This window comes from Nansenia antarctica (assembly GCF_963989245.1).
Source record: "Nansenia antarctica genome assembly, chromosome: 10".
NCBI classification, from domain to species: Eukaryota; Metazoa; Chordata; class Actinopteri; order Argentiniformes; family Microstomatidae; genus Nansenia; species Nansenia antarctica.
In genome coordinates, this window is record NC_137680.1 from 15,619,874 (window position 1) to 15,635,148 (window position 15,275).

The 15,275-nt window shown below is 46.5% G+C and overlaps 1 protein-coding gene across 1 annotated transcript; it reads left to right on the top strand.

Annotated features, from left to right (window-relative positions):
- Window positions 1-5,594: 5,594 nt before the first annotated feature.
- On the top strand, window positions 5,595-14,736 carry pop1 (POP1 homolog, ribonuclease P/MRP subunit; the record flags this gene model as incomplete). The annotated part of the gene is made up of 15 exons (XM_080541299.1): window positions 5,595-5,715; window positions 5,867-6,010; window positions 6,227-6,402; window positions 6,491-6,751; window positions 6,937-7,024; window positions 7,246-7,424; window positions 7,642-7,892; window positions 8,059-8,152; window positions 8,258-8,387; window positions 8,567-8,686; window positions 9,153-9,274; window positions 11,067-11,258; window positions 12,621-12,775; window positions 13,059-13,286; window positions 13,991-14,736. The coding sequence occupies 15 exons, from the start codon at window positions 5,595-5,597 to the stop codon at window positions 14,628-14,630; spliced, it is 2,901 nt and encodes a 966-aa protein (XP_080397425.1). The 3' UTR covers window positions 14,631-14,736.
- Between the last annotated feature and the right edge of the window lie 539 nt (window positions 14,737-15,275).

Here is a 15,275-nt window from a genome sequence, read left to right on the forward strand (position 1 = left end):
TCGAGAATAAGAAAATGTTGATATCAACCATCCCTATATCGTGTCAACAGTTACAGCTAATGTACAACATGCTTTAACGTATAAGCATTGAGATCATCTTCTGTATGGGACTTCTATTTGCCATTCATAACCTTTAGTAGTATTTCTGATACTGTTTAAGAGCAAGCAACATCCATACCTGCACAACCTCAGTGCCCTCGATTATCTTGCGGTTGTAGAGGACTGAGGGACAGTGGAGCGAGTCATTGGCCCCACCAGCTACAATATAGGACCTCTCTGGGTACGCCAGGTCCCAGAACCTATGAAACACACACACACACACACACACAAAAACAAATATGAATCTTTACCATTACTTTTGGTGCCCTGAAATAGGGGGGCTATCAGGGTTGGGCAGTATCCCATTTTTGACATTGTGAAACCTTGTGAAACCTGCAAATTCTACTGCGCTATACGCTATCACCACGGGATCCAAAATCACATTGTAGGGCTTTGAGGGAGCCGCCGATTTCAAATGATGAATTTATGCCATTATTCATTTTTATGTTCATTTTATATCTATTTTTATGTGAATCATTGTTTCATTTATTGTATGAAAGGTACTATACAAATACAGTTACAAAATGTTGTCATCACTTTCGTAGCAGCTTCAACCTCACAGACAGTGGTGCCTGACACTCTTATGGCATTTATTATACATACAGTATATATATCCAGATTAGATTCAACTTTATTGTCATTGCAGAGTACAAGTACCAGACAACTGATGCAGATGACAAATGCAGTTCAGCATCTAACCAGAAGTGCGAATAGTGATATAAAAACATGATAAAATATGACAATGATAGTGATAGGTACAGTATGGCAAGTAGTTTACAGGTATATACAGGTATATATACTGTATATATATATACGCTATATAAATAAAGCTTTACTTACTTATTTACTTACTTACAGTTATGAGCTATACAGTTAAGGTAGCCCCAGGATACCGTATTACCGCCCAACCCTAGAGACTATGTATAAAAAGCTGAGAATCCCTACTTAAACCTCATAATAATTGTTTGATTTCAAAACTTTTGGAGTATGGAGCCAAAAAAATGTATTGAATTGAATATAACTTTATTGTCCACCAAGGTGGAAAATTGTCTTGGGCTCACCAAACAGAAAAATCAACACAATAATAAGAAATGCTTCAATGTGCCATTATTCACGCAGGGCACTGTATGTGCAAAAGTTAAAAACTTTAGGAGAAATCCTCTTTTAAAGCAAACACTTAATCTGACCCTGTTTTGACAGGGACATGAAAGGCTAGGTACAGGGTTGTGGGTTCCAGTAGTCATTGTGGCAAGCATACCTGATTCTCATGTCAGAGCCGGCGGTGAGAAGCAGGGGGTTTCCATCTGCAGGGCTGCAGTAGATACCATGGACACTGTGTGGAGACGGCTATGGAAAAACACACAAAGAGAAATCATCACCGTCGTCATCATACAGGGAGAGAAGGAGAGGGTTAACACTTAGGCCAGTCACAATTTAGCAAGTCTCAAGTCTGAACCTCTAAAACAAATCATTTCCAAATGTCAAGTCCCACATTCCGGAGCTCTGGGATGTACTTCCTTACGGGTTAAAATAACCTGATATTTATGGCGCTTTTCCACTACAGGGCCGACCCGGGTCTTTGGCGATTTTCCACTGACCGGCCCGGGTCGGCACGGCACAGCACGGCACGGTAAAATTGTTCTTGTTCGGGATGGGTAGCGAAAGGTACCTTTTTGCCAGGCTGCGTGTGATGTGTGACGCTGCACACCGTTGATTGGTCAATGGAAATCGTCATCCCATGTTCAGAGATTTCTTCTCTAACCACAACAGATTTCGCTCTCGGAAAATGTCACTTACTGTTTCTGTAATAACGTATTAATAAAGATTAGAAAGATTATGATAACCATCGTATTATCTTAGTTAAATGTAATTTCAATGCATCATAGAACTTTTATTTACAACAAGCATAACAAAAAAATCGCTATTATGGCGATGTCCTGTGCCTATGCTGTTCCTCAGTCCAGCGGCAGTCAAATGCCGGTAGATTCGCGTCTTGCTCCCTCATCTCGCTTTTCCCCCCGTTGATGTATTAAACAATCTAAGCAATCTAATCAGAGCAGTTGTTATTATTATGTAATATTATTGATGGATGTGCCATTTTTGATGGAGAGCAGTGAGCGGATGACTGGATGTGAGCATGTATTTGACTAATGCCGATAGATTCGCGTCTTGCTCCGAAACCGGAGCTGGCAGCGCAGACAGGATTTTACAGCGTTCCTTCAAACTATGGTAATTCATGAACTATGCCCAATCTAAAACATTCAAACAGTTTCTGAAAGCAGAGAAGTTGCACTTTTTGAACAGTTGAACTTTTTTAGGCGTATTATGAATGAATGAATGAATGAATGAATGAATGGTCTTTATTGTCATTGCTACAGTACAGGTACCAAACAACGAAATTTAGGAGGGGTGGCTCCCCTGGTGTTAGGAAAGAAAAAAAAAACTTTTTAAGAAAATCACAAGAAGGGAAGGAGCTGGTTTACATAAATAAAGGCTATGTACACTATCCACTGTACTATACTGTACAGATAGACGACTAGGGTTGTCATATTGCACAATAGTGTTATTGCACATTTATTTAAAGTGTCGCAGTTTGCAGGCTTGAAATGTACATATTTGTGCCTCAGCACTACACCTGATTTTTTCAGTCCAGCAGCTGCCATCAATCCGTCCAGACTGTCCAGGGCCCAGAACCTAGGTCTTTGCTGTGTTCAGGGCCTGGACGGCCCTGTGGTAGAAGCTGTTCTTCAGTCTGTTTGTCCTTGCGGCCAAGGTCCTGAACCGCCTTTTCGAGGGCAGCCAGGTAAAGTGTTCGTACCCAGGATGGGTAGGGTCCCTGGAGATCTTGGAGGCCTTCCTGAAACAGCGTGTGTTGTACAGCTCTTCCAGAGAGGGGAGGGGGGCGCCGGTGATCTTCTGTGCTGTTCTCACGACTCTCTGTAGCGCATTTCTCTCCGCGGTAGTGCAGCTGGAGAACCAGTTGCAGATGCCGTAGGTGAGGATGCTCTCCACTGCGCCGCGGTAGAAGGTCACCAGTATCTCCTGCTTGCTGTGTTCCTTCCTGAGGACTCTCAGGATGTATAGCCGCTGTTGTGCCTTCTTGATGGTGTCTTTTGTGTTGTCCTTCCAGGTCAGGTCATCCCGCATGTGCATCCCCAGGAATCGGAGGGTTGAGACTCTCTCCACGCTCTCTCCGTCGTTGAGCAGGGGCTGGATCTCGGACTTTTTCCTCCTGAAGTCTACGATGATTTCCTGGGTCTTTGACTTGTTCAGCAGCAGGTTGTTAACCTTGCACAGCTTGCTCAGTTGCTCTACCTCATCCCTGTACGCCGCCTCTTCCCCCCCCGAGATGCATCCCACCACGGTGGTGTCGTCTGCAAACTTTAAGATGGAGTTGCTGGGGTGGACGGGGGGGTATTACGGTAGTTCACCAACAAAAAAAGCACAGTGCTCAACGTGTCAGGACAAATAAAAATAGAATCGTGTCGGCATTTCATGTCGGCATTTCCCTGGTTGCGAGATCTAAACTAGTCTACTAGAACTGAAAGCGGCAAGTAACAGGCACTTAACGTTACATGTTGTAAGGCTGATCTGTGCACGATAGTGCTGCATTTTGACATAATTCTTATCGCATTTCCCCCGCTGATCTGTATAGCGGGGGGAATCTTATGACACGTAACTCCTCCTACAGTCCCGGGTCGTTCCTGTATAGTGGAAAACGTCTCGTACCCAGAACTGTTCAAAAGCGTGCCGAGCCGAGCCGTGCCGAGCCGGTCAATGGAAAAGCGCCAAATGCTTCACCTGTAGCTGGCCCTCTTATCCAGCTCTGCAAGGTTGCAATCCCTTTTTCTGCCTCCTTGAGGTCTTTCTCTCACTGCTTTGATCTCCTCTCTTTTGAAGGTATACTATACTGTAAGCACCCAAACATAACTACATAAAAAACGTTATTCCATTAGCCAATTGGGACATTAATTCAAGTTAGCATCTCATAACAACATAGGCCAAGGCGACTTCTATCAGCTTTGACTAACATTAGTTGGTTGACAATTCTAATTCCCAACATATTGACTGTAAACAATGTATACTCTAGAATGATTCAACTCTCAAAACCATCACGTCCCTGGAACCCTTTCTCTACAGAACGCACACTAATGAAGAACACTGAACTCATTGTCATGTTCATGAAACCAGTTTGAGACGACTTTTGCTTTGTGGCCTGGTGCATTATCATGCTGGAAGTAGCCATTAGAAGATGGGTACATTGTGGCCATGAAGGGATGCACATGGTCAGCAACAATCCTCAAATAGGCTGTGGCCTATTCAAGCATTGGCATTAACAGGCCCAAACGTGCCAAGAAAACACACCATTACCCCCACTGGAATGAATGAGAAGGTGTACAGGTGTTCGTGAGTGTAATTATACCAAAGAATAATCATTTCATTCAAAACCGATGCTCTACTGCCACTTAGTGGTTAAAACGAGAAACAATACGAAGACCACAGACTCGCTCGCAATAACTAAAACATGTCGGAATTTCTTCATTGCTTTGTGGGAGTCGCATTCTTACCGTATAGTTGTGGAAGATGGAGCACCACTGTTTATTGGGGATTCACCCCCACTTGAGACACAAAGGCCATTAAATGGTTCTGGTCTGGTTTTTTGGAGTATTGGGTCTGGGGAAACAAAGGCCCAGAACTGCTTAGATTGCTCAGCCTTTAGAGACTCAGGTCAAGAGAAAAGAGAGCAATTTAGGTTTTGTGATCATTTTAAATGTGTCTGTTGTCTAGCCAATGTCATAGTAGTATTATTATAGTAGATAGATAGTAGGAATGACAAACATGTGTTCCCCCTACAAAGTCAGTGTAGTAATATCAAACCTGTAGTGTACATTATGGAAGAGCCTCAGTCTACAGATTTCTTTAGGGATTTATTAACACAACACACTTCTAAAAAGCACACCAGTAAAAAAAAACAGAAAAAAAAAAGTACTGCACACAGTGTGTGAAAGGGGCTTAAATTGCATTTTACGGTGAAGTATACGTTTTTTGTCTCAGCCGGCTGTTCTGGCTGAACTACATCTCCCATGAACACCTTTCAACCGGAACAAGGTGACACGTCATATTGCATGCGGAAAACATGCAGAAATGTGAGCATCGTGGTTTGTGAATAACTATTCCTGTGAACAGAATTTGCAGGTGGATATCGTTTTCGTTATTGGGTTATATATACTGAAAACGTGTGGTGTAATGGAAGTGACTAACATTGTAACTTGTTAGTTAAGTATGTTTGTGACAGGCAAGGAACTCGCATGATCTCCAGTGTGTAGCCTGGGCAAGTCACTCGGCCGAGGGCATTCTGGTGTTGAGATTGAAAGGATGAAAGGATGCCCTTTGCACGCTTTAATAGGTGTCAGCGACATGTCTGTCTGTACCGGTACGCCTATGCACATTCCTCGTTACCAATGTTGCGTCTTTGTTTATTTTCTCTACAGAAAATGTCTGGAGCCAAGCACAGGCTGCGCAATAAGAAGCTGAGGGATCAGCCCAGCAACGTGACATATTCCTCTCCCGGGTTGGGCAGCTCACACTGGGGAAATGGAGACACCCCGCCCACTGGTATGTCTACAGAAAAATCATACATTGATCAGCGGGTTTTATGATCACCACATATTGCTCCTTCATTGGCTACACTTTTGAACACCGGACCTGCACAGGCTTTTGGTTGCCCTCGTTGCATTCATTGATCAAACTGTACATCTCTCTACAGGCCGTGGTCATGGTCCTCCGAGGGGAGGCCAAGGGCCGTCACAATCAGGGCAGCAGGCAGGTGGATGGGTCCGGGGCCACCAGAAATGGAGCCACAAGAAAAGGGACCAGCCCTATCCTCAGCAGCTGCCAGACTCCATTACTGGTAAGAAAGACCACACAACATGATGCTGCCTGTCACTGAGTGTGTTATGCTATATGTCTTGATGATGTTGTTCAGTAAAGGGCAAGTTTGAATCTTGTCAACATTGGACCATACTGTCTAACAGAGGGTCATACTAGGTCATACTGGCCTAACTGAACTCCATAGGCACTAGTAAAATGCAGTTTTTTCACGTTGTTGTGCCTATGCTTCTTACAGGCAAAGCATTCATGCGGGCCAGGGCTGCAGAGGTGCACGCCATGCTGAAGGCCGTCACCAAGACGACGGGCAGCTCTCATGTGTTCGGTGCCCTGCCTAAGCATATGAGGAGGAGGGCGATGAGTCATAACACTAAGAGGCTACCCTGCAGGCTGAGGGATGTGGCCAACAAGATGGTATGTCACACACACACACACTTGCACACTAAAGTTCCACACTTCTAGTGACATTTTATAGGATGTTTTTTTTCTTCTTTTGACCAAGTTGGATAAAAGTAAAAATGCCGGTCAGAAAGAGAAGAAGGCCCAGTCCAAGGCGAAGAGCCGGAAGGCCCGCCGCCGCCACGGAAACCTGCTGCTGGAGTTCAACCGGCGCCAGAGGAAGAACGTGTGGCTAGAGACGCACATCTGGCACGCCAAGCGCTTCCACATGCTGAAGAAGTGGGGCTACTCCCTGGGAGACAGGCCCACATACAAGTGCTACCGGGCCTGTTACAGAGCCATGAGCTCCCACTGCCTACTGCAGGTCAGACCCTCTCGCCTCGGGCCTCCGCTCACGTCGGGCTGTTTTGAGAGTGTTAGCGGTGTGATCCTACTCTGAGAAGACAGCATTTTCTTTAAAGTTCACATTTTCCAACCATTCAGATCATGTTGATCTGTGTCAACGACGCACTAATGAAATGCTCTGGTTGTCCCCCCGCTCTCACACAGGACATGTCCTATCACTGCTGTCTGGAGCTACAGGGTCCAGAGGAGCAGCTGCTAGCTGCCCTCTCTCAGCTGACCAGCAAGGAGGCTGGTGAGTACTACTACTACTACTACTACTACTACTACTACTACTACTACAGGCCTCCATTAAGCTCCTTACAACCACATCACAATGTCAACCAGTCTATGTGTATTCAAAAAACAACTGTTGGGAACTGTTGGGAAATTAGAAAATTAAACCAATGGAGATGTAGCACATTTCTGTTGTTCTTATCATCATGGTGATGATAATACTGAGTCCTGTACTTTCAGGGCCTACATTCGCAGCAGCCGTGTGTCTCTCAGGCAGGAGACAGGGTAGCGCGGTCGTGTACAGGGCGGGTCAGTACCCTGCTCAGCCGCTGGGACCGGTTCTCTTCCTATGGAGGCCCAGAGTGGAGGGCTCCACACACAGACAGCTGTGGATCTGGACCCACCCCACCCTCAAACAGGTGAGGGAACTTACTCAGCACCCAATCAATCGTCTAATATTGATAAAAACATAAATCATCACCCTATTCATAGTCGTTAGGCCTGACACATCCGTGGCCGTCCTCTAGGCTATTGTAGCGCTTGCTGAAACTAAATTGACTGGAGATATTTGCGATTTGGTCAATAAGTGTCTTAAGTGTGACGCCAGTGTCCTGTTTTCTCCTAATTGTGTTTCAGGACCTCCTTCCTGAACTGCAGACTGTGTGCCAGTGTTCTGAGGCTGTGGTTCCACCAGCTCCAGTAGAGCTTTCTGACCCAGAACCAGCCCCCATCCCCATCGAGACGTTGGAAAAGCCGACCCCTGGGTCTAAGAGGAAGCGCGCTTCAGAGGGAGCTGGACCACCAGCAAAGAAGATCCTGGGTGACGGCACAAGATCTCCCATGACCCCTGTAACCTGGAAGTCCAGTACAACTGGAATAACCATAAGGTTGTAAACCTAGAATTCTTCAATCTAAATGGATGGATTTTTGGTTTCTCGCATATGATTTGAATCTGTTATTTTGTTAGTGTGTCATTTGATGCCCCGTTTTAATATTATTTGCTCTTGCCTACTTTATTGATGTGTTCTAGCATTTGCACTTGCTCTTTTACAGTGACCTCACGATGGAGATCGTGCGCTATCGCCTGATTGGACCTCTGTCACACTCCGTTCTGACTGAGACCTTGGCGCCTGCCACAGACTGCGATGTAAGAAACGGCAGCGAACGATGATGAACCCGACGTATGCCTTGTTTTATACATTTGAAGTGTCTGGGTGAGTTTACATAAGGTGCTATTTCTGTATCCCATCAGGCTTCGAGCAAAAAAAAAAAAAATTTGGGTGGCCGGAAAAAAAACAACTTTTGGTGGCCGGAGCACTGCAAAGACGAGAGTAACATGTCTCTTCATCAAGAACAAGCTGCTGTCTTCCATCTACTCAAGGGTGAGTGGTTCACAAGCGTGTATTCTTTGTCGTCACCTGTGTGAATGTCATGTTTCGTGTATCGACAATGAAAGAAGTTGTTGCTGGATTTTTGGTTTGCTAGTGGCTCACTTCTATTGGTCAGTAGTAATGCTTGTCTGTCTGTCTGTCTTGTGGGTGGGTGTTTGATCTTTTCCCAGGTGTCTACTCCACAGCAGAGGTCCCAGCAGGCTCCGTTCTGGGTCTCACGGTCGATGACCCCAGATTGACCTTACCCGACAAGAGAGGCAAAGCAGTCCCCGACCTCAAGCAGTCACTAGGTAACCTCTGACCCAGTAGCCAGTGTGTGGGGAGTCCGTGTGGTATATATCCTTCTCCTCCGAGGCTGGTTCTGTCAGCACTTATCTGGTCTTGGGCTCCTGGGGAGCCTCTGCTCGTCCATGCAGATGTCCCAGGTTCGAATCCTGGCAGGACCCTGTGCTCAGACAGACCACGTCCTCGGAGCGCCCGCACTTCCTCCTCCTACTGTCTCCAGCTCTAACAAGGTTACATGGATAGGAGCTTCACATGTTGTTAGAAGAATGCCCATCAGCGTCATGACCGACTAGCTTCTGGACTAGTATCCAGGGGATTTGACCTGAGCTTAAGTTGACTGACAGCATAGATCGTTCTAGCCAGTTGGAGTGCTTCCTCTGTTATACCCTGTCTGGTTATGCTCCTGAGTGGCCGGCTGGGTCCCTTCAGCTGGTCATACAGGAGTTTGCCCTGTGTGACGCTGTGTTTCAGAGGTGGACGAGGAGAAGAGGAGGGGGCTGATGTTGCAGGGGGTCCCTGAGCGCTGCTGCCAGAGTTCCCTGTGGGACAGGTCTGTCCGTGACAACGTCACCGACAACAAGATATCAGAGCAGGTACGGACCCTCGTTTTAACACCTCTTGGCATCACGTCTCACCCTCACTGAGCTGGTCAGAATGGTTGGCCTATTACTCCCAACTGGTTGACCAGTCTTGTTATAACCTGACGATGGAGAGTGATGTTCAAGCACTTTTCTTATTCGTAATATTATAAGATGGGTGGCGAACGGTGTATAACCAGGATTTGACTTCAAATTTTGTCATCTGCAAATTGACAATTTTGACATGTGCTTTTAATGGTAATGTTTGCTAATACCTTCCCCAGACAACATACACTTGCCCTACCACATCAAAGCTTTTCCTAACCCAAAACACTCGCAGTTAATGCGAAATCCTATCCCTTAACAACTCATTGTTACAGTTAATACTGTTAACAGTTAATACTGCCTTACCGCCACGTAAGTCGTTGATGACACTTTAATTTAATTGTATTTTATCACAACCTCTTCTATTTTGATGAAATTAGACATTACCTAGACAACTTAGTTTTGACTATAAATAAGACATTGCCTAGACGTAGTATAAGGATTAGTGTTGTTCCGATACCATTTTTTGATCCCGATACCGATACCGATACCTGACCGTGCAGTACTTGCCGATACCGAGTACCGATCCGATACCACGGCGTTTGAAAAAAAAAAAAAAAAAGTTTTTAGGCATTCCAAGTTCAGTCTGTACAGTTTGCAGACGTGAAGTGGCCAGTGGGGAATGCTTGAAGTGGCCGATGATCTTTCTCCCATTGGCCAGCGCGTCGCACACACTCCGCTGTGACAGTAGGCCTTCCTGCACCACTAATGCATGTGTGTTCTGTGTTCTGCATATGTAAACAATTCAAACAAACATAGAGAAAACTTCTCCTCGGGAGAAGGAAGGAGGCAGGAAGTACCTGCCGCACGGAGACAGACAGACAGACAGACAGACAGACAGACAGACAGACAGACAGAGAGAGAGAGAGAGAGAGAGAGAGAGAGAGAGAGAGAAGAGAGAGAAGAGAGAGAGAAGAGAGAGAGAGAGAGAGAGAGAGAGAGAGAGAGAGAGAGACGGAGAGAGAGACGGAGAGAGAGAGAAAGAGACGGAGAGAGAGAGAAAGAGACGGAGAGAGAGACAGCAGATCCCGAAAGGGGGTGTGGCGCGGAGACGGAGCCGAGAACTATCCCGAAAGGGGAACAGCTGGGCGGGACTCGGAGAAGCGGTCGCGCGGACATTATTATTATTATTTGAACTCTCTCCAGCACGCCGGTGGCGGTGCTAGACTGTGCAACCGAAATAAATATCGATTAAGGTCGATATGTTTTTCCTGTAAAATGTGTCCTATCTTGGCTGTGGGTTGTATCGCTTTAAGCGGAGTGGCGTAGTCTATATGTCTGAGGGCTGCGTTGGTAAAAGTCGCTCTGGGAAACTGATCGGCACTCGTAGAACGCCTCTTGTCCAATCGGATTCCTCGGTCCGTTTATGACGTCGGAGCCCAGTGTGCGCTCCGGCGCTCTCAGGGGGACTTTCCGAACGTTGCCCCGGTAGCATAGCTTAGCTTGGGCTCTGAGCAGCTGGAAGGGACAGCAGGTTACCTGAGGTGAGCCTCGCTGCTCCACCGCTCCTCTCCTCGACAACCACAGTTGCGTGTTTGTTTTTCCGCGATAGTGAAAGTTTGGTATCGGGTGTTATATATTTGTTAGTACTCGCCGATACCGATACCAGCATTTTTGTGCGTATCGGTGGCCATGCCGATACCAGTATCGGTATCGGAACAACACTAATAAGGATGTTTTGCTGTGTGTGTGTTCGTTCCAGGAGTTGAACAGGATGAAGAGAGAGATGCTGGTCCCTGGCTCCAGGCTGAGCCCCACCCCGCTGCAGGGCAGAGTGCCCCTCCTGCTGGTGCAACAGCCTGGGAAGCAGGTGGGCCAGGAGATGAGCTCCTGGGGGACAGGCTGGGACCTGCTGCTGCCCAAGGGCTGGGGAATGGCCTTCTGGGTCCCCCTGGTACGTATGCAAGGCTCTATCTAGCTGAGTTGACTTATGATGGTTCTTAGTGGATATGATGGGCACAACCAGAGACCTACCTAGACTCTATGATCATGTCTATGGGCGCTACACTATCTCCATGGAAACATCGTAAAATAGAGGAAGAAAATATGAGTAATTAATTATATTTTTGCCTCAGTTATATACTGTAGTTACATGTTACATGCTTTCACAAATATAACTTGACTGTTCTGAAGGCTCTCGTGACGCTGTCTGCAGATAATGGGGATGGGTAATTCCAGTGGCGGTGGAGGAGGGGTGGCGAAAAACTGGTCTGATCACTGAAACAGCAAGAGAGAGAACAAATCCTCCTGGTTAAACTTGCACTATCTAGCTTCATAGTGTATCACTTTATACCAAAGACACGGGTTAAGACAAATAACATAGGAATTAATTAAGTAACATTTTAATTAGTTTTTACAATTTAGGTCGGACCCACTGGATCACCTTTTTTAACTGTTATTTTTTCTGAGTGGAGCAGTCCCACTCATTTTTCTTTTTATTGCGATAGAGACAGTAGAGATTTGACAGGAAGGATGGGTGAGAGAGAGAGCAGGGATGACATGCGGCCGGATTCAAACTGGGAACCCTACGGCTACATGGTTGACGCTTAGTTTCTGAATGAAGCCGGTTAGGGTTAGAATTAGGGTTAGTGTCTCTGGTCGGTTCCTTGTGACACCTCGTCTACATCCTTCGCCTCTTGGGGTTTATGTCTTGGCGGGTGCTTCCATAACAGGACTTCCTGGTCCTTTTGCTTCTCTGTTGGCTGTTGTCCTTGACCTCGTCCACCTCCATGGGCTCCACATCTTGCTTAGATGGCACTTTTGGAGCCATTGGCAGGAAGACATTGTGGCCCAGTTGAAGTTCCGCAGTCCAGTCCATGAAGGAGTCAGCATTTTGTCCTTGGCTGAATGAAGGCAGAAGGCAGGCTGGAAGGCTAGAGTGTGAAATACAAATACAATTAATTTAAATAAACGATTATTTATATATTATGTGGCATGTCAATTTTGGTGTCCCAAGCATATTTATAATGTAAAAAATATAAAAACATTTTAAAACACTACATTATGTTACTCAACTCTCCCCTCTGTACTTACTCATATGAGTATTCATTGTAAAAAAAATCTTTTGCATTTCCTGCGTTCATGTGAAATCACAGGCTTGGTAACACAGATTTCTTGCAGGACTCTCCCCACCATGCCAATTTCATATGAGAATCACCTGAAATCTAGAGCAAACACACACAAGTCATCATCAATATTTCATTGACTTTATTAATAATATCTGTTGGCTGATCAACAACACACTGTCATCACCCAGGTGTACAGAGGCGTTCGTATCGGTGGCCTGAAGATGAGCCTCAAACACTCCCAGAATAAGGGGGCGCCACACTTCCCCCATGACTACCCAGACTGCCCAGCGGGTGCAAGATTCCAGGAAGAGCAGGAGACTGAACTGCTGACAAACTTCAAAAGGTGAGCACAACACCGCAGCACAAGTGAGAACCTTTTTTAATAAGAAAATCACAAGATGGGAGGTGTGATTGGTCACCTTGAGGGAGCTTGTTATAAGGTAGCCTTTGAGTTTGAACTCTGAGCTGAGCTAATGTAACATGATTAAAAACCTTCAGAACCACGTCTATGGTGGTGAGCCGGTGTTCCACATCATCCATAACCACTGTTCAAGTGTTAGTTGTTATGTAAATGCAAGGGCAAGCCCAAACAGTTTGGCAAGAGTTTGACCTTCTGCCCTGTGTAGGCGTCCGCCTGCCAAAAGGACCAATTATATAAAACATGGCTGCCTGGCTCCGCTCCGTTGCCCCTGGCAACAGCTGGCCGAGGAGTGGGAGATGATAGTGAGGGAGGACGGCGGCCATGAGGCCCTATCACAACGAGGAGCACAGGTCCAGCCCATTATAACCCAGGCAGAGGACGTGACATCACATGGAGACGTCATCACTCCCACGCCGGCCTTCACTGTCTTGAGGTAGATACCACCCACAACCCAAGTATGTCTCCAACTGTCGTACGGGTAGAGCGCTTCCCATGCCTTTCACAAACGAGGGGTTAGAAATCTCTGTGTTCTTCCCACGTCCTGTTAATCGGGAATGTGGGACAATCTGTCGTTCTCATTAAAAGCCGATCTACATCGTTGTGTTCTACTTCAGAACCAAGACCAAGATCTTATTTTCTACGTTTATCCTCTGCATAACTCATATTTATCCCTACAACTGTGAGGCAATTCACATTTAAGAGACCCTTGACTTACTTGCACTGTTTTGGGGCTTTGTATTTTAATGATCACCTGTTTTTGTTTTGAGCAGAGTGTGTGACAGTCTTGATGCATTACTGTACCCCCACCTACTAGGTTTTCATGATAATGTCCCCGATGAGTACATCCAGCCCAAATTGCAGTAATATATCAGAGAGATTAGTAGGGAACAGAACACTGTCTATCCTCATAAAAATCTGCACAATTGCTTAGAGTAATGGTCGACTTTATGAGCTTAAAATTGAATTGATTTTACAGTGTTTTGGCTGCAATTCTTTGGCGCAGGAAATTGCAGAGCGCTTAAAAAAACATTTCATGACTTTACTTTATCAGTTCACAGAAAGTACAAAGTGACCTGGCTGGGGAAGTCATGGTTGCATATACACAGAGCAGTGATTGGTTGCTTTTGTGCTCTCCAGGAACAGGAAGACACTGCGACAGCTGTCCGTCTGGGTTCGGCCCACTTCCTCTAAAGGTCAGAGGTCGCAGCGCCTGGGGGCGGGGCCAGTCACTCTTCACGGTGGGGCGGTAGCCTCTCTCCTCTCGGCCCACGGCAGGAGTCTGGTGTGGGCACGCCTCTCCCTGCTGACCAAGGGCAAGCCGGAGCTGCACGCCCTGGTGTGTGTGCCCACCCCGGAGGACCTCCAGCTGGTACGCAGGGAGCCTGGCTGCAGCGGGCCCCGGGAGCCCCTCCACGCCGACCACTTCAGGAGCAGAGTGAAACGCCGCAAGAAGGGCCTCACCTCTTCTTCCTCCTCCTCCTCCTCATCTACCTCAGCTCTCACCTTTTCTTTACCAGGGACAGAGCACATTACCTATGGACTATGGCCCGAGCCCCTCCCCAGTGTCACCTCCCACTGCTCTCGTGTGGCCCTGGGCTGGGTCACCCAGGGGGACTTCTCCCTGTCTGCCGGCTGTGGAGAAGCTCTGGGCTTCGTCAGCCTCACAGGCCTCCTCCACACGCTCCTCAGCCAGCCTGCAGACCAACGAGGCCTTGTGCTGCTCCGCAACCCCGCCTCCCTGCAGTACCGCTTCGCCAAGATCAACATCGAGGTGTGAGGGTGCTGGCGGGCCGGCAGACGATCTTCACATCTTCCCACAAGCAATAGACATTAAAACGGCATCATGCTATGGACTATGGACCAACACGGTTATCTCTGCGCAAAGACATTGTGCCTTCCTTGAGCTCTTCCCCTGTGTTGATATAGGAGCTCTTGATATGCAGTGTTTATCTTTCCTATTGTCCCATGCTTGTTAATTCAAATAACGCTATGCACATCGAGTGGGAGATCAATTGAATGGAAGACACATCTTTTCTTGATAATTGCATTTGTTCTCTTTGAGAGTTTTTCAGTGGCTTTTTGGGAAGGCTTTTCTGTTTGATATGGTTTACACCTGATTGCCTTCGGATTGTCACCAGTACGCGGTACTGTGTGTATTTATGTTCTGTCGCATTAACGTGTTCTTAGTTTTAACTAATGCTCGGTTTGGTTTTCAGGTTTTGATATTGGTTTACATTGTCAAATATATTTGTTATGCATTGAATTTGAGAGTTGTTGTTTGGAATTGTTGACAATAAAGCTTCCCTGTGCTTCACTTGAGTGTCTTATCTAAAGGCAATTGCATTTTATCCAGTAAGTGGCTATGGAAATGTACACTAGTGCATTTAATGGAAATGCGGTGCACTAACTTGTGGCTTATTGA